Source organism: Anoplophora glabripennis, unplaced genomic scaffold (genome assembly GCF_000390285.2).
Source record: "Anoplophora glabripennis isolate ALB-LARVAE unplaced genomic scaffold, Agla_2.0 scaffold4, whole genome shotgun sequence".
NCBI classification, from domain to species: domain Eukaryota; kingdom Metazoa; phylum Arthropoda; class Insecta; order Coleoptera; family Cerambycidae; genus Anoplophora; species Anoplophora glabripennis.
Window position 1 is genome coordinate 2,329,625 of NW_019416568.1, and position 22,870 is coordinate 2,352,494.

Consider the following 22,870-nt stretch of genomic DNA (forward strand, 5'->3'; position numbering starts at 1 on the left):
TAAAAATTCACAAATTATTTTCAAATTATTATTTATTGTTAAAAGATTTAAAAAAGAATAAAAAGCATTTGAATTTATTGCAAAATTTTCAAAATTAAAAAATATTAATAAAAATAATGCTGTCGAGTTTCTCTTTTAGTTTCGTTAATTTTCCTGGTCTATAAACACAAAGTTGTACAAATCTCTTTGTAACTTGATAAAGTCCACCCAAAAGTGACTTATTTGGCTATTTGTTTAACAAAAACTGGCTTTAGTGACTAAGAGCGACCTCACTAAAGCCCTTGATGTAACTTACACCACACATAAATTTCATATAAATGTTAACCATATAAATAAATGTATATTCTGATTGTTCGTATTACACGGGGCCCCACCCTGAAGTGGGCTTGTTCTTGAATATTTATTATATACTCACTAGCAGTGCCTTAGGATGTTTATTGCCAACCACAATATTTTGTCACGTCCAGAGCATTGCTAATCGTATCGATACGTTATGTAAGCAACAGAAAGAGACGGACGCTTTGAATGAATGAAATCATCTCTATAATTACATTGGTATCGGATGGATACCATTTACGGAACTTCTCCACTACGGTACGCCTCGAAGCGACGCCTAGATCTTCCGATCTTAACCCTACAGGAGAACGGAAGTGAGCAAGCAAAGTGTAGAATTGACGTAGTCGATATAAGAATGTTTTCAACGTCCCTTATTAATTAAAAATACATTCCAGATTAGCCTAATGCACATAAGGGTAAATATTGGCCCACGAGAGGACCCTCGTGGCCTTAAGTGGGTAATTATAGCTACAGTAAGGGTGTGTCGACTGGAAGCGTTCTTCTAAATAACTACAAATTTCGTTTGAACTACTAACATTGTTCCAAAGGTAATGTTTACTTATTAATTAATTACAGAAATAAGCACAATCCATAACGGATAAATTAGCAAGCCGTGAATATAATTGCAAGTAATTGCCGCGCTAGGCCGTGGGTAAAACACTTCTTGAAAATTGCAGGATGTTAAAAATCAGCGAGTCTAATCGCGATTTTAACTTTATTAACTATAAGCTACCTTTTAAACGAAGTACATAATTGTAAATTAATCTGCTCATAATTTTATTCAAAAGATTAAGGTTCTGTGAAAAATTGTTCCGTTCTTTACAATTTTTGCGTTTGTAATAAACTTGCAGGCATGGTTTTAATTTACAGCGAATGTCGACAAAGCACGACCGCGGCATCTCGTTTACAAGCGAAAAGACTTAAAATATCATAAGGTGCTACCTCTTCGGATCTATAGCGAAGCTCCAGTCGCCCCCCTCCCGTCAAGAGGCACTTCCGGTTTCCGCAGACGGGGATATTTCGAGAACAGCGATCCCAGATGCACGTGGAATATAAAATAAACGGGGAGAATGCCAACACAGCTGAAACGCAGTAAAATCGGAAAAACTGCCGCATATATTTGTCAAAATTCAACAATAAATTTAATGGTTCGTGTATTATGCACTTACGAGAAATAATAAACGCAGCGAACTATAAATTTCTGCTTTAAAGTTTTAAATGCCATCGCCGGGAAGCTGCCAAAAAATTGGGCAGCCCAATCGGCCGTCGATAGGAGTATAAATAAATTATATAGCCAAAAAGTGGTGGTTTTGTCAATATTTTAAGTTTGTTTTATATCTACGACTAAAATGTTCCTTACGTTACATCTGTTAAATATCCTGGACTTGTGATTTGGCCAAATCGCTTTTTTTTCTACATTTAACAAAATTCTACAGTGTTTAGATTTTTTAAAGGAGGTACTGTTCGTTATTTTTTTAAGATACACCTTAAAAAATGGTTACATCACACAATTATATATTATAGTCTGTTTAGAAATGAAAGAGTAATAAAAGCTCATTATATATGCAAATCGTAAATAAATGTAGTACTGGTGCTTATATTCAATATTTTTATATTATGTATTTTCCGTATAGATGAGGTCTACTTTTTTAACAAAACTTTGTGCGATCGGACTGTACTAAATTGTAGCAGGTAGCTAAAATTTAATCCCCGACAATCCGTCTTTGTCTATGCCGCTTCAATTTCTCGATCCAAGTAAACAATATAAAAACAGCATTTCAAAACATGAGGCTACTTTAAGCATCATAACCGGGTTAAGAGCGTTTTTACTAATTCAAATAAAATTATTCAATATTATTATCAAAATATTTATTTAAATTTAATGAATAGACTTTTATTCCACACAAAAATATATGTATTTTGAAAATTCAAATTATGGTGAGTAAATGTAGTGTTGTATAAATGTACAATAAAGAAAATAAAAAAGTAGGTATATTAAAATTCATCCTCTGAGTATTCTGATGAATTATCTTCGTCTCCTAGATTGACAACGATAGGTTCCACAGTAACGTCAATTAAATTATCGAGTTCCCACATTTTCTCCTCTTCTGTTTGTACATGATGTGTACATCTTTGCCAGTTATCTGCAGTTACTCGTTCCAAGGAATTTTTTAACAAAATTTTCACGTCACTTAATTTAAACGTCGTATTATTTCGCGCTACATCTCCTTTTACCTACGCCCAGACTAATTCGATTGGGTTAAGTTCACAGTGATAAGGTGGTAACCGTAGTACCGTTATTTGGCGATTTGTTGCCATTTCATCGATAACAAGTGTCAAAAGTTCCTTTTTCACCATATTTGTTTCAAAAGAAATGTTTTTTCCGGATAACCATTGAATTATATCGGCTTTCCTCCAAGCAGTCGTAGGCGTCCGCTCGGTCTGCCGTGAATGGTGACTGGCATTATCCATGACAATTACAGACCCCGGAGGAATAAGATCCAACATCTGTGTAAAATACTCTTCGAAAACATCTGCGTTCATGTCTTCGTGATAGTCACCTGTATTTTTAGATTCAAATAAAATTTTTAGATTCAAATAAATAATAATCAATTTTTAGATTCAAATAAAAGACAATTCATCCAATTTAGTCAACCTTGAAATTTGAGCGTGCGCTAGAAAATAAAAACAAAGTCCATCCGCAGATTTGGCAGGTACCCACATAAAACAATTGAAAATAAAGTCGTTGATAGTTTAGACCAGCGACCGAAACTGGTACATACTCTTGGTTCTTCAACTGAGATCGGAAAGACTGTATCAAGTATTTGCTTGACAAAATAATTATTCTAATGAAGATATTTTGAATTTAATTTATATCCATGGGACATTCACCATGAATCAGAATTATTAGCAGCATTTCTATAATAAAACGTGTTGTTTCACGTTTGTTGCATCTTTTACATAATGAGGGAATATATTTACAAAAAATAATAACATTTTCTGGCAATAGGACGCTATTATTAGTAATTGCAAGTACCTACAATAAAGAGCAAATAATGATCATTTCAATAAGAAAACAATGAAATGTAAAGCAACCAAAATTTTAAATTATAATATTCGTTGTCCTTTCATTCATTCAAGTATCATAAAATTATCTGATAATCATTTATTAGTTACTTGAAATTATTTATGTATGCTATTCTTTAGAAACTGTCACAACAAAAAAATCACAGAAAAATTCTAAGAAAACCAACAACCGAAATCATTTTTATTACTTAATTATTCGGTTGTAAAGTACCAAATCATAGAAATTCAGCAAACAATTCTAATTTTAGGTGAATGTTCCATGGACATGAAATAAATTTTAAAAATTTGACACTTGTACACTTGATAATATTTTTGTAATGTAATACTCTTGAGAATGGAAGAAAACCGCAAATATCTGAGAAAATCGAAACTGAAACCCCTACAATGCCTATATCGGTGAATAGAGAATTTGATTTTCTATAACATGGTAAAAAATACAGGGTGTCCCATTTGAATTTAAAAAGTTTTGTCGGTTTTAAATTTTCAAAATGTAACGTAAAAAATAGGACACTTAGTACAACTTTCTTCAGGTAATTTTGATAGTGAAAGGTAATCCTACACATGTTCTTTGTTTGTTCCGAAAAGCAAGTGAAAGCTTCCAGAACGAAGAAAGGTATAAGGAATTTTCGAAACGCTTGCATTTGTCAAAATTTTTATAAAATTTCGGTTATCTCGAAAACGGTTAGATTTAGATATTGGGGAGCTTTAACGTTTTTGACTTATTTTTAATTTATCTTGTCGATAACGCAATAATATATAGGGTGTTCTATTTAAAACAAGAAATATTGACAAAATCCTCGAAAACTATATTTCGAGCTGCTAAGTCACGAAAAAAAATGAACATTAGGCATAGCAACTTATAAAACTCCAACAAACACCAACTTACACCATTTCTCGCACCGATCATAACAAACACATCTAGAAAAAGTATAATCATGGACTCCTATCGAAAATTCTGTGGAATCCTACATTTTTTTTTCGAAGGTACCGCGCACAATTAGCAGACGAGCCGCAAGAATTCCTCGAGTCATCTCGTCAGGGGGGGACAAGTGGAATGCCGACCCATCACAACCGGTAGGTCTGGTCTTTTGCGACGACGAGATTTCCGACCAACTGACCTCACCGAAACGGTGAATTTTCGGCCTCTTAATAGGGCAATGTTATGGTTAAGACGCGAAAAAGTGTACCACATGGTGGACAGCCCCGGGGGTATAGTTCGTTCCGAAGTGGCGCGGCGGCTAAGCGTATACCCCGTTTCGACATGTCGTGGGGGGGGAGCGACTGCGCTGATAAAAAAATTTAAATGGAATATAAAAATGTACGGGGTGTTTTAAAAACAGTTACAAGATGATTAAAATTAAACTTAGTTCAGATCTGTAGATTTTATCGCTTATTATTAGCGTTTTCGGATCTCCTAGTTCACTCATTTTATTATTTTCTTCTATTCTATGTTCCTAGTTTTATTTTCTAAAGATGGACAGCATGTTATAGTGTATTTACCGAGAAAAAAATTTTACGTCACTGATTCTTCGAGTTCTGAGGACAGGTCACTAAAAAAATCGAAAATTTTGAGTATTCCCTGTTGGAACTTTGAGAAAAAACAAATTCTCGCCAGGAAATCAAGAAAAAAGTATTACAATCCTGTATTAAGTTTATCAATTAACAAGTTACTGAATCGTGAAACAATAAAATAAATCACAAGTACAAAAAACAAGCCTTCTAGTATTATAATACGACGCCATCGTCTACTGGGTGATTTCAAAACCGGTCATGTGAAATTTCGATTTACTAATTGTGACTCAACGCATATTAATTTAAAATCAAACAAGAAATACGTATTATTCAAATATTTAAAACAAACGAGTAAATAAAACGTTGTTTATAATACCAGTCACTACAAACAAGTCTGTTACAACATAGTGAGCTGAATAATTTTGTATATTACTAAAAATATGTGAATATATTTTTCAACATGCATCATTTTGGATAAATTAAATTGGATTGGATCCATCTGAACTGAACCATGTTCTGGTTATGAAGTTAATGTAAGCTAGCAGTCCAATTAAATGGGTCTTTAAATCGCAATTTTGATCAACTCGCCTGAATTTTTGATATAAGATAGTTTGAGGTATATGATAACAATAAGTGACAGTAATTTTTTTTCAACCCCTGATCAGGGGTGAGAAAGAATAAAATAAAGAGGTTTTTCAAGATAAATCAAAAGGGGGTTAGAGTAAGAAAAAAAAGTTTCGTATAAAAGTTGTAGAGCATAAAATTCTACATAAAAATGGACTATAGACTTTTTCTTGTACTGTTAAAATTAACAGAGTTAGGGGGGCTAGAAGTTCAGGGATGATCTCAGAAATTTAAAAAATCGGAACAAGCAGAAAAATGAATGAATTTTGTTTTATTTTTGTCAATCTACTCTAAAAAATGTAAACTTTCTTATCAGAGAAATGGATGTTTTTTAATTTTTAACAAAACAGTTATAACAATCTCAGTTTTTTAAGCGTTGATTTTTGTCGTTTAACACTAAAACAATTTTTTCTATGCCATTCGATTGATCATTTAAAATAATGAAAAGTGGCTTTCGAAATTTTGTTTTACGAAAAACATAAAAAATCACGTTCGCTTAGTTCGTTATAACCTTTTTTTTTAAAATTAAAAAATATATCTATTTCTCTGAAAAGATAGTTTACATTTTTTAGAGTAGATGAAAAAAAATTATAAAATTCATTCATTTTTCTAGGAGAGCGGTTCACCCCTAAAAAGATGCTTCTAAATGAAGGTAACCGACTAAATTTTTAAAACAAAAACCTACATCATAAAACTTTTTTTATTTTATAGTGTATTTTTCTGATAATTTACATATTTTTTTTATATGCGTGGTCAGTCAATTGTTATAAACAAAAAAGTTGTAAAAAAATAATTACTCGCCGAATGGCTTTGAAAACAGTTTTTAATCGTGAAATGGACCAAAATAAACACGTTTTGTTCTTTGACAAAAATTCGAAAAATGCTTCGTTTCCGAGATATTTACAATTTAATGTGAAGTGACGAAATCGACAAACTTTAGTAATTTTTTTCTCAAAAACTACTGAACAGATCTTCTACTTTAAGATATATTTTTTTGGTATAGGTCAATTATTTTATTGAATTTCTAAAGCGAGTAAAAAAAAGTCTTTTAAAGAAAATCAAAATGGCAAACAAGTAAATGGAAGCAGGCTACAAATAGAATTAAAATCTGTTCAGTAGTTTGAGAAAAAAATTCCGGAAATTTGTCGATTTCGTCACTTTTTTCACATTAAATTGTAAATATCTCGTAAACGAAGCATTTTTCGAATTTTTGTGAAAAAACAAGTTATTTACATGTTTATTTTGATCAATTTTACAATAAAAACTGACAAAGCCATTCGACGAGTAATTTTTTTTACCACTTTTTTTATAAAATTGACTGACCACGCCGAAAAATATAAAAAAAATATATGTAAATTATCAGAAAAATACACTATAAAATAAAAAAGTTTCATGCTGTAGGTTTTCCTTTTAAAAATTTAGTCGGTTCATGCCTTTTCCTTAGGGGTGAACCGCTCGCTTATTTTGCTTGTAATTTTTTAAATGTCTGAAATCATCCTACAACTTCTAGTCTCCCTAAATCCGTTAATTTTAACAGTACAAGAAAAAGTCAATAGGCCATTTTTATGTAGAATTTTATGCTATACAACTTTTATCACAAACTTTTTTTTCTAGCTCTTACCCTTTTAAACTATCTTGAAGAACCCCTGTATTTTATCCTTTTTTTACCTCGGTCACTCATTGTTATTGCATACCCCAAACTAACATATATCAAAAATTCAGAAAAGTTGATCAAAATAGCGATATAAAAGCCCATTTAATTGGACTATAGTGACAAAGTAGATGAAAGTCAATATACTTGGGTTTCTCTTAGTCTCGAGAAAATTGTTCCAAATTCAAACTTTAAAGACCCTGAGAGCTAGACAGGATGAGGATGAATATTGCAGGAATCTCAGTTCCTGTTAATCTTAGATAAATATTTGGATATAGCATATTTTTCCAGCAATTTTTAGACACACAAATTTAAGAGATTTATAAACGTTTTGAACCTCGTTTATTCGAAGACATAAAAGAAAATTACCCATCAATTTTTGAACCCAAAAACGATGTTTACAGTAACAGCAACAACACCCTAAACGCCTAAAGCTTGATTCTTTTTACATCCAAAGATCGCTCTTCAAACCTACTAATTTTTCAGCCACACCGAAACCAAACAGCCCGAGTGAACCGCCGTTTCAACTTCTCGATGAAGTTTGTTTAAACTGCCACCTAAAAATAGAACAAATGGATTACCACATTGTTCCACAACCAGTCGTATATCATATCCTAAGCGTATTTGCGGCAGAGTTAAATTTATTTTATCGGGTTGACATATTTTAATAACAAAGACGTTCTATCTCGCAACTGAAGAAAATAGAACCGAGAGAAAACTATGCGCCGTGTATATTTCTGTTTGAACCTAAAAACATATCTAAGTACCCACCTACGTAAAACCTTATTTACTTTTATACTAAAATAAAACTGATAACGTGAATTCGCAGCTCACATTTGCTTTTTCACGTAGGAATTTTTTTGGAAGGCTTCCAACAGCTCTGCAAATGTCAAGAAAGGCTCGTAGGTACAGTAAGATGTTTATTTTTCGTTAAGGATGCAATTTCAATTAATAAGTACATAAATAGAATAAGGAGCACTTAGTTATTTAATAGTTCTAAGAAGAAAAATTTACAACTTTAGCGATGACGGAAAATAAGCAATATTTTTGCGTCTATTTCTGCTAGCAGTGTCATCCAAGTTGTTTTTAAATGTGCGATAAAATGTGGTAATTACAAAGATTCCACGGTAGACACAATCAATTCCAATGGGGGGGGGGATAATACAGTCAGTCAACAAGCTTTATCTACGCTCGCTGCAATTACACTTGTGTAGTTATCAGCGTTGTGATTTACTACTTAAAAACAACTAATTATAAACGCTTCCAATCCCATCAAAATTTCACCAGGCGACTTTGGGGAATCATACGATGGTTTTCCCCAACTTTTCGCGGATTTAAAAAACGCCAATGTGATAATTAACGACTATCAGTCACGCCTTGTTAAAATTTCTCCAATCAGACGATTGAATTGGATCGGGAACATCCGAATATCAGCCAGTATCGAAATCGCCAGAATTTATCTGCGACAAATACCTTTCTACCTGCACGCGCTGCCGCCCTCCCCTAGCCTCGATGCGTGACTGCTACTACCTGTTGCGCGTCCCCGATAAGGGGTGAGAAACCGCCGTATTCAACAAGTGCATCCGAAGGACAAGCCCGCCCACTCGCTGTCCGTTTTAAAAATCTCGAAATCGACAAGAAATGACATCACTATGTTGATATACTAGTTCTAAAAATGGTAAATGACACACGGCGGCGACGGTACGCAATCCATTACAAATAATAGCCGATAATTACGTACAAAATTACGAGAGAATACAATCAATATTCACGTTCTGCGATGTGACCCAGCCTGATTTTCAAACAACGTCTCTCAGCGAGACCCGAGTTACCTACATACCGATGCGGAGCATTGTTGCGTGAAACCACGCCTTTCCCGAGCGAGTACCATTGGAATTTCGCGAAAGACGTATAACCTCAACGCTCCACAGGGCTATTTCCAGCGCAATTCGCCCTGTGGGGTAAACAAATAGACGGGGTAGGATGGCGGGTGGACCACGGAAAACAAGCGAGCGTTCGGACACCGTTTGGGTCAACAGAATACGTCACTGCCCCATCACATGTTAATGATATCACTCGTAATTCGGTCCGGGTTCGTAGGAACCCCAACCCGACCACGGAACGGTGCCGTCGCCGTCGTAAACCAGCCTCGGGAACAAAAACCGACCGCTTACCTTCGTCCAAGAGTCGTTCGACGTGGATGAAAACATTGGGGAACGCCGCCAACTGCTTCCTGTCTTTTAGTAGCTGGGCCAGGTAGTCCGCGATGCTTTGCGTCGATGCCGCGCTTTGGTCGCACATGTTTCAACTGTATTCTGTTCACCGAACACGAAATTCAGAGTTTGTTTGTGGTGATCAACATGTAACGATGCCACAGTCCGACGCACTCACTCAACCTTAAAATCAAACTGAACTGAACGTTTCGCGGTGATCGGAGAGGGACTGTGTCTGGCAGCGTCGGGGGGCGACCAGGGCGCGTGCGCAGCTCTAACCGGGCCATGCGCCGTCCGGATTTGCCTTATAAGGGGGCGCGGATTCCTTTAGAATGTAATATTACTGTTTCTGTATAAAATTTCATCCGAGGGCTGTCTTGAGGCGAGCGATCGGGCGGCGTTTTCAAATCCCGTTTATCCTTTCGGGACGTTCTGCGTGACGAAAGGTTTCTGCTTCTCGTCCCCCCCCCACCCTCGTTTAATGTCTATTAAATAACTTTGCTTCATGTAAATACAAACACAATGCGATATCTTTTGGATCGGCTCCAACTTTTACTTTGTAGGTTCACTATTTGTCGTAAAAGATTGTTCTGATAAAAGCGATCGCAACTGAGCTTTGACTGCGATTTGGCAGGGGCGCATCTTCGGGTGCAGTTCAAAGGGCAAGAAAATGGCTATTTCATTGATTTCCTGAAAAATATTACACGATTGTTGACGCGAGATTTATACAAGGTGTAACAGCAAACAGCGACGTTGCTAATATACTGTGTGTCCCAAAATGATGAAACAAAATTCAAATTTGTTTGTGATGATGCTCGCTATTACTGAAAATCCTCACTCATTAGATGTTCTATAAGAATTTTTTGTACAGTCAATACTTTTTGAGTTATTTGCGCCTAAACATGTTCGTTTTTAGCCCAAAAAATGCATGTTTTTGAGTAATTTTTCGCGAATATCTCAAGAACTGAAAGTTTTATCAAAAAAAATGATCATAAGCAAAAATGAAAGTAATTAAATAGCAAAGAGATTGCTTTTTTATTTTTGTAGGTGGTATAGAACCCGAGTTATGACTCCCAAAATTTGAAGTTAATTTCGAAGATGGCTATAGTCGAAACGTTCAACGTCTTGTAGCGGAAAAATTAAAGGTTTTCGAGGAAAACTTATTAACACTTGGTTATTAAAGTTCTTGAAAAGACCTTTAAATTGAGTGGTGACAGAAGTCATTAGCATGAAAACTAACGAAGTTACAATCAAAATAAAATGATTGTCTTGATTTTTGAGAAAAAAAAATCGGTATTAAAATTAATGACGACGAAAAAAAAATTAAACGTATTCCTTCTGCAATTTACTTTATTTATGTATTACAGTAGATTCTGGGAATTTGAACGATTTTAGAAGCCTAAATTTAAAAAAAAGTTTGTTACTTTTGAATAAAATTTTTAAGTTTTTTAAAAAATCGCCTCTTTTCAAAATATTTCAAAAACTAACAAAGTTTTAAAAAATTATAGAATAAGAAATTGTAGGTTTTTTCTTACTGATACAATTTGCTTTTTTAAATTTTTGTAGGACAAAAATTGACTGAGTTATGATCGTTAGAGGCTCAAAACTAAGCTGCAAGACTGCCTTTCCTGAGCCCTTTTAGCTTACAAATCTAAAAAACTAAGGGATCAGAAAAACTGCAAATCACAGAACTTAAAGTGCTTTAAATTCCCTACAAAATGTTTTTTTAGTAAATTTTTAACTTTAAAATTACAAAAGTTATGGAAAAAAAATTAATTATATATTCTATAAGGGATAGGGCTTTTTATGATGGGTAGGTCTTCCATAAGGGTTTTTTGGCGGCTGAAAAGTTCCAATATATCATAGATCATTCGAAAACCAATAAAAAGTTTATAATTCAACATATATGCATACCATTAAAACATCTCAAGCTTTCAATAATATTTTTTTTGTTTATTTTATTATAAGCAATCATTCAAATGAAATGCAATACATTGTGAATGTACCAAAAGGATATTTTAAACTGTTAAAAACTTTTTTTTTCTAGTTTTTTTGCCACGGAAGGTTAGTTTTTAAGGGTTTTTAAGGGTTGAAAAGTAATTAAATTTCATAAATTATATTAAACAACATGAAAGGAACATTATCCAACATATTTGAACATGAATTGAATCTTTAAAATAAGTAAATCTGCGATTTTCGCATTTTTTTCGTACGAGGGTAGTTTTCACCCCCAAATAGAAAAAAGCACACAACTAGACAATATAACTTTTGGAGTGGGGGGTCAGATGAGCTTGTCTGCAAATTTTCAGGAAAATCCATGCTATCCGAAAAAATTGGGAGCTTTTACCTTATTTTCGCCTTAATCGACTGGACTATAAGGAAAAGCGACTATTTCTACTTACTAATTGATCTCTTTCAGCGAAAAAATATGAATTTTGTTCCATCATTTTATGAGGCACAGTATACTAAGTATTCTACTTCTTAATAGTTCGTATTTTATTGTAAATTGCCGGATATTACACTTATTTGTATTTGAGAATGTATTTCTGCAAGCAGAAACGAGTAAAAAACCATACGAATATGTAAAAACGACTTCACAAATTACAATGAAACAATATTTTTTCGAAAACTGTTCCGAATTATTGCTAAAATATCTAAAATTGTTATTTTCAATATAATGTCGTGATAGTGAAACCTCCTTATAGTCAATTTATTGTGTTAAAAAGTAGTAAGTTAAATATTTAAAAAAAAAATATGTACATAAAAACGTTGTCAAAACTAGTGTTCTACTTGAATTTTTTTTTTTATTATTTTTTACCAGTAGAATCCATCCTGAAAGGCTGTGCCAAGGCTTTCATACATTTTTATGCATCCCTGGCATCTTTCCCCCCATGCAGATACCGCAAAAATCTCGCCCGACGTTTCAACCCCCCGCCACCCCTCCGTGTCGGCTTAGACGTGCGGCGCCAGCAACGACCACAAACAAGAAGTTTATCGTCTCTCTACCTGTCTTTCCGTAAATCTCCAAGACCCGGTGAGTTACGCAGCGTACCTATTTAGGCCGTGCCGCTGCCCACGGAGTCAGGTGAGCCGCTCGCCGCTTACTTCTTCATAAATGGAGTCCTCGGCCACCTGGTGGGCAGCGCTTTTGGTGAGGACGTCGCCCACCAAGGGCTGACGTCAGATCGCGACCTACGAGGGGCCCCCGTCGTTAGTGCGTTTCGATTAATTTCCTTCGAAAGGTACGCCATAGGTAAAGCGAGATCAGCACACATTTTTTTTATGAAAATTGAAGGAAGGGCAAAGGGCACACTGATAGAAGCTCTGAGTTTCGAGGTAATAACTGCTGAATTTCTCGGAGATGATGTGGATGCAGTAGATTGTGTCTTCCGTGTACTGATCTCCGGTTAATTTGCAATGATATCCAAAAATTTTCCTGGTGCTGTTAAACAGACATAAAAATTGATTATGTCTCATTTAAAGTTAAAGAAAATCAATCAATCAATCAAATCGAAACACTCGTATGAAACACGTAGACACAGAAACCTGCAAAAGAAAAATCCTTCGACAAAACTTGCTTTTGAGAAACTTAAATTATTAGAGACGTGACCCCATTTGGACCCCATTAATTTTAATAGTGTTTTAGAGATTACACACGCCGTCTTTGCTCGCGCACCTCGCACGACCGATAAATTATTTATTAAACATTTAAAATCACTTTCGGTTTTAACTAATAATCTCCAACAAAGGTTGTACGGTTAAAGATAACAAACGTGTATGTCGCCTCTGGTTGTTATTTCCAAACGCATGTCTCTACATATGTTTATCTAGACACGAGCAAAATATTACATGCAAATTTTATCGCTGCAGCCAATTATACACATTTTCAATTACAGGATTTGCACAATTTCCTTTTACCGATTCGTAAATTGGTTTCAGTGGATTTCTGATTCCTAATAAGATTGCACAGTTTTTGAAACTATAACATCCTGAGACATATACAGGCCATTCATTCCGAAGAACATCGGCAACATTACTGGCTAATACAGGAGTTGATGTATCAGCAATTAGGAGACATGGTGGGTGGAAATCAGCCACAATTGCAGAAAGTTATATTGCTGACAGTTTAAGTAACAAAAATCGTAAATTTGTCGTAAAGGGACTGTAGCTTTACATCTTATCAAGTTCAGAAACAATTTTGGAAGTTTCAATAAACGCTGAGGAATCGACGTAACGCTCCAGACCTTTCGGCTATCTGTTTGGAGAATATTAAAGTAGAAATAAGCACGTGTCGTGAGCGTCACGGAACTCCAACGACCTCTTGCTTTACCCCACGATTACGGAAGTGAGGTTCTATTTTGGACGCTTGGCGCCGTCGTCTTTTCTGGTTGTTTTAACGCGCGTGCTTCGAGAAGGGTAAGTTTAATCAAATTTTACGTCACAAAACGTTTCGAGGCGTAACAAATTAACATCAGACATCGCCTGGCTTGGTTAAATGTTCCCTCGATCATTTACCAAATGCTGATTAAAAAATAAAGTACCTACTAGAGTTTTCAAAGAAAATCTTATTTCGAAAATTTGTATCTTCACTTGTGTTGAGGAAAAATAGTCATTAGTGCGTCCTCTGTGTAGGTTAATGCTGACAGAAAGCGGGAAATATCCATATTTTTGGGGATTTTTTTAAAGCAAAACATAAGATTTCAAAAAAATAAACAATTAGTTAAGGATAATTTTATTTTGATTTATTTTTATAGCACAAACATCGTTTTAATGTTAAAAATGTTGTCACCGCCGTTCTTGGTGGTGAAAATTCGAAATATTTGGAATTATTATTTACGTTTTTAAGTTTTACGTTTAGGGAGTATTAAATTATAAAGAGTGTTGAAACAGACCTCTGTGAGTGTGGAAGCAAAGCAGGCTAATTTTGACGTTTTTCTCAGACCCTAAGATACGACGTGTATTTCTTACACTACAACAGTTGTACTAATAATTTTATGGGTTTAGCAATAAAAGTCCATTGGACTGAGATCGTGTGACCGAGGTGGCCACGCCACATGACCACAGCGCCCAGTCCATCGTTGCGGAAGCTTACGATCAAGGATCATGTTCCTGATTACCTAAAAACTGGACACATATTCCTTCTGTTTTTTTGCCTATCAAAAAATACACGAAATTCAGGAAGAACGAAGCTATTTTCGAATTTCCCATACCCGATTTAAGGCGGGGGAAACAATTTTTTACGCAAAAACGACTCCTTGGGCGACTTTTAGGCGGATGTGTTTAGTTTACTTAAAAACATTCATAGAAACACTCGGAAAAAATGGAAATTTTTACTTGACAAGGAGCTTTTCTATTTTCCCCCTTACCGTAGTTTTTTTACCCAAAATTTCGGCAGATTCCCCCGCAATCTCGAGCCACATCCACGGAGAAAGCACGTCGAGATTTCCAAACGTCTCCAAAGGCTCCGCAAGGATTGCCAAACACAGCCAAATGGTCGATTATGTCATCGCGGTGAATAACAGGCGAATATCATCTGGTTCGAGCATTACTATATGGACATGCGGATGACGAATCGCCTTTCCTGTGTACGGCGAGCAGCAGGACAGAGAGAACGTTGAGAAATCCGAGATGAAGTCAAATATAATTAGAACATGTTCCCAAGCTAACAGAACTACAATCCCTTGGAGACATAGAGAAGACTTAAGTTTTAAACGTTGAATACACAGAGAAAACGAAAACGTACCAGCTGCCACTAAAATTACGCCTTTAATGTCGATCGGCGAAAAAACGTTTGTTTCTAACAATTTATTCTCGAACAAAATCCAACCGAGATCAGCCTCGAGTTTACCTAAGCCGGCTTTTTATCTCGCACATCTAATCCACCTTAGGTGGGCACTACGCTGTGCCCGATTCCTTGGTCGACTTACCTTGAAAAATTAATTATTGCATACCCGGCACGGACAGGCATCTTGTTATTGTAACAAGAAGTGCAAACAACGCCACGGTTTGAAAAAAAATCTACCTCAGTTAGCGAAGCCCACTCGAAAATTTATTATCGCCTGTTTTCCTCATGCCAAATCGGGAAAAGCGACTTTTTCAACCCGTGGCAAATGACAATGGGTCGGCCCACCGACAACCGCAAATATCGAGGGGAGGAGGTCCGTGACGCCAGCGGCCGAAATAAAATTAAAAAAATTTGAATACAGCCGATTGTTTTGCAGTTTTTTTCCTGAATAGGTGAATTTGATCGCTGTATACAGGGTGTCCCAGAGTGACGAGTCATTAGACATATTTCAGGCAATACTTCGATTTTAATTTTGGAAATTTGGGCAATAGTGTTTTCTCAACTAAAATAATGGCGTCCACCTGGGACACCCTGTATATTATTGCAATTTTGGATTCTACATCAATTTTTAGGTGAACTTTCATAAAGGTTTCCTATTCTTAAAGCTAACCGTTTTTGATATATTTAATTTTTTTTAATTAAAAAAGCACTGCCAATTCAGAAAGTTGTGTATTTTACAATAATAAAGTTAGAGCGATACTTCCCACCTCAATTTTTGAGGTGGTAAGTAGCTATACATATGGAGTAAAAGTCAGAATTGAACTTTTTATTTTAAAATTTGTATTAGGACATTATTTGAGGTTATAAACAGATTTGTTTTATAAAAATGTGTAAAATAATAAATAATGGTACTTCTCTCTCGAGTATTTTCGTGTTTTTTTAATTTATGAGCACCCTGTATATCTAATCTAAGATGTTTGTATGACAGTCTCATTTTTTCGAGGGGCAGAACTTTTTATAAAGAGTGACATATTTCGATAAAGTCGAAAACGAAAGAGTTTCTCCTCTTGTCAACTCTATCCGTGGACACACTGTATATACATTATTAACAAACTTTATTGTACTTAAATTCTCAAGTTTTTACTAAATTATTTTATTAAAGGAGTAAAAAAAATCAAAAAATCTTATTTTTTGCTTTCTTCAAAATTGTTTATTAACGATTTTTTACATAAAATTTTCCTTTTACATTTTTTAAATAACCAAAAATGGGAATTAAAACGTATAACGGTAAACGCGACGAAAATAGAAAAATTGGCTAAGTTTGAGGGGCCATATATCAGTCAATTTTCATCCAAAAATACTTTACAACCTCTTGTTTTGAAGGAAATTTTATTTACTTTTTTTTCTATGAAGCAATCTCTATACCCATTTCTACTCAAAAAAAATTAGAGGCAAAAGTAAAAAAAAAACAGAAAATCGATTTTTCGCTTTTTTTCGTTTATTAACGATTTTTCGCATAAAATTTTCCTTTTAAATTTTTTAAATAAGCTATTTCCATGGGAAATTCAATTCTCTAAATAATTTTTCCTATGAACTATAGCAACATTTTACTTCTTTTTCGAGCTACAATTAAAAAACTGTAAGGGGTGCATTTTCACCCATATCTCCAATTTCCACCCTCTAATTTAATTGCACTCCGCGTTTTTTTCATCTTAAATGACCATTTGAACGATTCATGTAATAAAATACCTTGAACGTCATAATTCCATTGAGACAGATAATAATAACGGTTTTCGTAAGGTCTTGTGGACTGTCCAGATAGACAAAACTAGAACCATTTTCTTCTATATAAACAGTCAAGTAATTAATATATTAAGGATGTAGTCCTAGCATTCTGTCACGAATTAACGTTAAATTTGCAGAAATTATTACCTGGACACAAAAAATATGACCGTATAGAAAATTAAATTTTAAATTGATTTTCTTATACTTTAAACTCGATCCAAAATGGCGAACATGGTTAAAAAAAATCGCAAAGTTGCAAAAAACGGTTTTTCTAAAATAACTGAAAAAATATAGCTGCGATTGAAAAATTATAAATGAGAAAGTTGTAGGCTTTAAAAAGATCTATCGACTGATTTTTTGTAAGTATCGATTGATTTGTTACTTTTCGAGATATATCGAAAAAACCGTTAAAAATCTTCTCTTTTCTCTTCTTCTATAACTCGTTTACATTTACGTTCCCATACTTGCTATTTACTGCAAGCATAGCCCGCGGCAAGCCAAAAAAAATCACTTTTGAAAAATTTAAAAATATTAATTATTTTTCGAGATATATCGATTTTTTGAAAAAAAGGCGCTCTCGAAAATTGGCTAGATCTTCTCAGCGGATAGACCTACAGTAACGATTTTCGGTTTATTTTCTTCGTAAAGAGTTATATTATCATGCTGTTAAAAAATGTTGACGATTTTATTAATTTTAAGGATCAAAAATTGACATTGAAAAAGTTGCACTTTTTTTGGTTATGTTTTTTTCAAATAACTATTTCAATTTTTATTTTATGAAAATAACTTTTAAAGAAAGAAACTGCTGACATTTTTTCACGAATTTAAAAGAAAAAAATGTTTTTTTACGACCTTCCGAAGCCGAGATAATTTTTTTATTTAAAAAAAAAATTGAGGACGCAATTAACTTTTTACAGCGATGCGCTTGATGGAGGTTAATGTTGAATACTTATATTTTCAAAAAAAAAAAAAATAGGATATGTTTACTTGATTTTTAGTATTAGTAATTGAGTAATAAACTGAAGCGTGCAAGCGCTGAGTGCGTCAGCTGGACCGGACGGAGAAGTAGGGGGAAGCGGCGCGCGCTCGCTCTGAAAACTGATGACGTGCAGTCTAAATGGCTCGCGCTTGCAAAATCTTTGATATCTCGGCTTCTGGACCACGTACAAAAATTCTTTTGTACTTAATCTGGGGTAGCTAAACACGAATATTATAGTCATTTTCGCCTTAGAAGCAAAATAGTCCCGTAAATGTTTAGTTTTTATTTAACTTACATTTTTTTTACTTTTATTATACTTCTTCACGAAAATATGGACGACGAACAAGAAAATTAATCAAAAGACAATTTGGCAGAGAAAAGAAGAATTTCATTCGATAAATAATTTTATTGATATTTTATACATAGTTGTATAATTATTAAATATTTTTGCAAATAAATTAAATTCTTTAAACTTATATATTACACCAAAATTAATTAATTATTGAAATGATGAAGTAATTGTTAAAAAGCCAGCAACAAGTACAACGTCAGTATGATTAATGAAGCAAAAAAATTAAGGACACGAAAAATACTGTAAAATTATTAATTATTAAAATGACGATAAATGCAAAAAAATGTAAATTAAATAAAAACTAAACATTTACGGGACTATTTTGCTTCTAAGGCGAAAATGACTATAATATTCGTGTTTAGCTACCCCAGATTAAGTACAAAAGAATTTTTGTACGTGGTCCAGAAGCCGAGATATCAAAGATTTTGCAAGCGCGAGCCATTTAGACTGCACGTCATCAGTTTTCAGAGCGAGCGCGCGCCGCTTCCCCCTACTTCTCCGTCCGGTCCAGCTGACGCACTCAGCGCTTGCACGCTTCAGTTTATTACTCAATTACTAATACTAAAAATCAAGTAAACATATCCTACTATTTTTTTTTTAAAAATATAAGTATTCAATATTAACCTCCATCAAGCGCATCGCTGTAAAATGTTAATTGCGTCCTCAAATTTTTTTTTAAATAAAAAAATTATCTCGGCTCCAGAAGGTCGTAGAAAAACATTTTTTTTTAAATTCGTGAAAAAATGTCAGCAGTTTCTTTCTTTAAAAGTCATTTTCATAAAATAAAAATTGAAATAGTTATTTGAAAAAAACATACCCAAAAAAAGTGCAACTTTTTCAAAGTCATTTTTTTATCCTTAAAATTAATAAAATCGTCAACATTTTTTAACAGCATGATAATATAACTCTTTACGAAGAAAATAAACCGAAAATCGTTACTGTAGGGCTATCCGCTGAGAAGATCTAGCCAATTTTCGAGAGCGCCTTTTTTTCAAAAAATCGATATATCTCGAAAAATAATTAATATTTTTAAATTTTTCAAAAATGTACTTTTTTGGCTTGCCGCGGGCTATGCTTGCAGTAAATAGCAAATATGGGCACGTAAATGTAAACGAGTTATAGAAGAAGAGAAAAGAGAAGATTTTTAACGGTTTTTTCGATATATCTCGAAAAGTAACAAAGCAATCGATACTTTCAAAAAATCAGTCGATAGATCTTTTTAAAGCCTACAACTTTCTCATTTATAATTTTTCAATCGCTGATATACTTTTTTAGTTATTTTAGAAAAACCGTTTTTTGCAACTTTGCGATTTTTTTTAACCATGTTCGCCATTTTGGATCGAGTTTAAAGAATAAGAAATTCAATTTAAAATTTAATTTTCTATACGGTCATATTTTTTTTGTCCAGGTAATAATTTCTGTAAGCATTTCTCTATAATGCTTGGACTAATGGTCTAATGACAAATTTTTCTCATATTGGCCATTGAAGTCTACAGTCGCGGCTACCGCTGGCGAAACGGTCGACCTCCCCCCGCATACAGGGTATCAAAGCGTGGGCCGCAGTACCAATTCGCTCTCACATGTTTACAAACCATATGCATACAGCGTGCTCACCCATTACCCAGGTACAGACGCAGTCCTTCCCAAACCATCCCATATGGTGAATTATTGCCCAATTAAACCATTACAAATCGTTTATTTCACCCGTTTTGGTCGCGCAATCGTCGCTCGACTCATAAACGGTAATTGGGTCCCGTTCCCGCGGAGACACCGTCGCAATTTGGAGCCATTAGTCGTCCTTCGGAAATTCATTCCGTTAAAAAAAAATTGCCAGGGTCGACTCTAACGGTGCCGATTCCATAAGCGTATGAAATGTTTATATGCAGATTGTATAACACACTGTTTCTTTGAAACATTGGCATTTTTAAGACAGGCAGATCAACTAAACTTTTTGATCCCGTGATCATAGTTAGTTCGTCAATTTTGCCCACCCTGTAGGCCTGCAGAGGCCGTAGATGAATTTCATTCATCGAAAACCCGCCATTCACGATCCCCCCTGCCATACTATCAAGCCATAGCCGATGGAATACCTATTTTTGAGATTGCGACACATCTGTGGCACGACATACATTTCTGTTTGAGAAATCTAAGGTCGTACTCGACAGCATAACACACAGCTATATTACCTCCCCGGCCTGCCCACGGGCTTTTCAAACGTCCTCCTACACTGTTTTAGTATGCAAAGAGGTGCCATATTTTCTCGATTTCATATTATTTCGTAAACACGAAAATTACGAACGCGAGCGAAGGTTTTTTGCTACTTTCTTTGCCCATGTGAAAATTGGTTACAGTTGAATTTAGCTTTGCATTGTGCGTCGTTATTTTTACTGTAATAGATTCAAAGAATGTGCAAAACATCATTATATCTGGTCGTGTTTGTTTGAATCAGCGATTTACTTCGAAATGTAGGATGATTCATTCATTCATTTGAAATTTGTAGTAAATACATTTTAAAACCGCATACGGCCTCTAATTGTTCGAAAATCGCAAAAAAAATATCGTGAATTTAAAATACATATGCCAGAATGCAGGATAGTTCGTCGCACCGCTAGCGAGGGCGCTGGTTGCAAACTGTGGGTAATACAGTACGTGTTTTTATCAACAATTCCTGTTGCCGTGATATCTGTGGTAATCACAGTCATTGTTCAATGGCAATACTTTGTTGTGTCTCGAACTAGCGTTTTCTCGCATAATGAAGAGGAAGACGACGGATCATACCGTTTTTCTTTGCCGCCGAGTAGGAGTCAAGACAATCCCCCAAGATCTCGGTAAAAACGTCGATCTACCCCATACTGAGGTACGGAAAACAGCCAAAACTACGCTCCTCCGCGACATGGCGTTCAACGTGGGGTCAAATGTCAAATATGGAACCACAAGATTATTTGCAACGAGATTAAGTACCTTAAAAACTTGTATTGGTTCTAGATTATGGGTAAGATAGTACGTATTTTCCATTATATACATATACACATACAGGGTGTTCTACACAAGAGGGATTCTTCTGTAACTCTGCAACTGTAAAATTTATAAAAAAATGGTTTTAATAAAAGAAAATATTTTTAGCTTTACAGGGTGGTCCATTTCGCGTGTGTGCGCTACATAACTTTGTTATTTTAAATGGAACACTATGTATATTATTGCGTGTTTGAATTCCTTGATTAATATTAGGTATAGTTTATTAAATGTACATGGTGTTTAAAACATACCGTTTTCGAGATAATAAGTTGTTTTTAAAAAAAAAAATCACTATTTTAGCTCTCTCAAAAAGGCTTGATAGCGTCTAAACCATATAATTTCTCTGCGGAATATTGTTTGGAAACGTGTTGTAAACAAAATATCAAAAAATCAACTCAAGACTATTTGGGAAACTTTATTTAAACAATGGTCAAAGTTATGGAAAAGTGTTTTTTTGACTCGCGTAAAATAACTGTTATTGATAGGGAAAAAAAGGTTATACAAAAAAGGTAGGTATTAAATAAATCTGTAAAATGGGACAAGTCCGATTAAATTCCGATAATTTGTTTATGCGCGAGAGCTCAAGAATGGTCGAAAATGCCTGTTTTTTTTCAATTACTAATAATTAATGCAATTTTCATCGCAGACACTTGTAATTCAGGATTTTTTAAGCTCTTTGCACCCTTAATGAGTGGTAAAAATGTCAGCCCGAATGCTTTCATTAGTTTGGCATTGGCGGAATTTGTTATCTAAGAAGATGCTATTTTCAATTCATTTTCCCAAGCTCACAGGCGTTGTAGTTTCGATCATTAGTTGTTTTTGTACCTAAATAGTTGTATTAACATATGCATCTACTGAGAATTTAATTTTTCAAATTTAATTTGTTTAAAAACGACTGAAGAAATGTTAATATTTATTAAATTGTTAAGATGGGTAATTATTATAAAATGAAATGGTAACCTCTATGTATATTAAAATAAAGTCGTTGTTCTAAGTTGATTAGAAGCTGAGATAATTTTTTTTTATTTAATCGCTGTGACGTTAATTATTAATATTAAGAGCCGAAATTTGGAGAGACAGAGCCATGGTCCATATGATTCCAGGCAACTTTTATTAAAACCATTTTTTATAAATTTTACAGTTGCAGAGTTACAGACGAATCCCCCTTAGGTTCAACGCCCTGTATATAAATGATGTATAAAATGTAATAGTTCCCTACATGGAAATCAGCCTTCGTTTAACATTTCAAACGGAATTTCACTTACATAAACGACCCCATTAGCAAAAGTTTTCACAATAAATTATAACGACGACGATTTATTTCCAGTCATCTAGCCTGGCTCACTTTAGAAGAAATATGAAATAATCACTTAAATGCCCGTATTTGTTACAATTACCGAAGAGAGAGCGACTTAATGGTACACCCTGAGGGCCTGTTTTGTCGTCGTGTACGTAAACGAGGAGCTGTTTTATTTCTTTTTCATTTCCATTTGTTATACACGAGTAAACAGCTTCCGACGTCCCTGAATAT

General features: G+C 34.4%; 1 protein-coding gene across 6 annotated transcripts in view; it reads right to left on the minus strand.

Annotated features, from left to right (window-relative positions):
• Window positions 1-9,638, minus strand: part of LOC108917432 (protein held out wings) — an 89,720-nt gene extending 80,082 nt beyond the window's left edge. For all 6 annotated transcript variants that reach the window (XM_018724016.2, XM_018724019.2, XM_018724020.2 and 3 more), the window contains exon 1: window positions 9,385-9,638. In XM_018724016.2, the coding sequence (XP_018579532.1) occupies window positions 9,385-9,511 (127 nt within the window). In that variant the 5' untranslated portion in view covers window positions 9,512-9,638. The remainder of the gene's footprint in view (window positions 1-9,384) is intronic.
• Window positions 9,639-22,870: the final 13,232 nt, after the last annotated feature.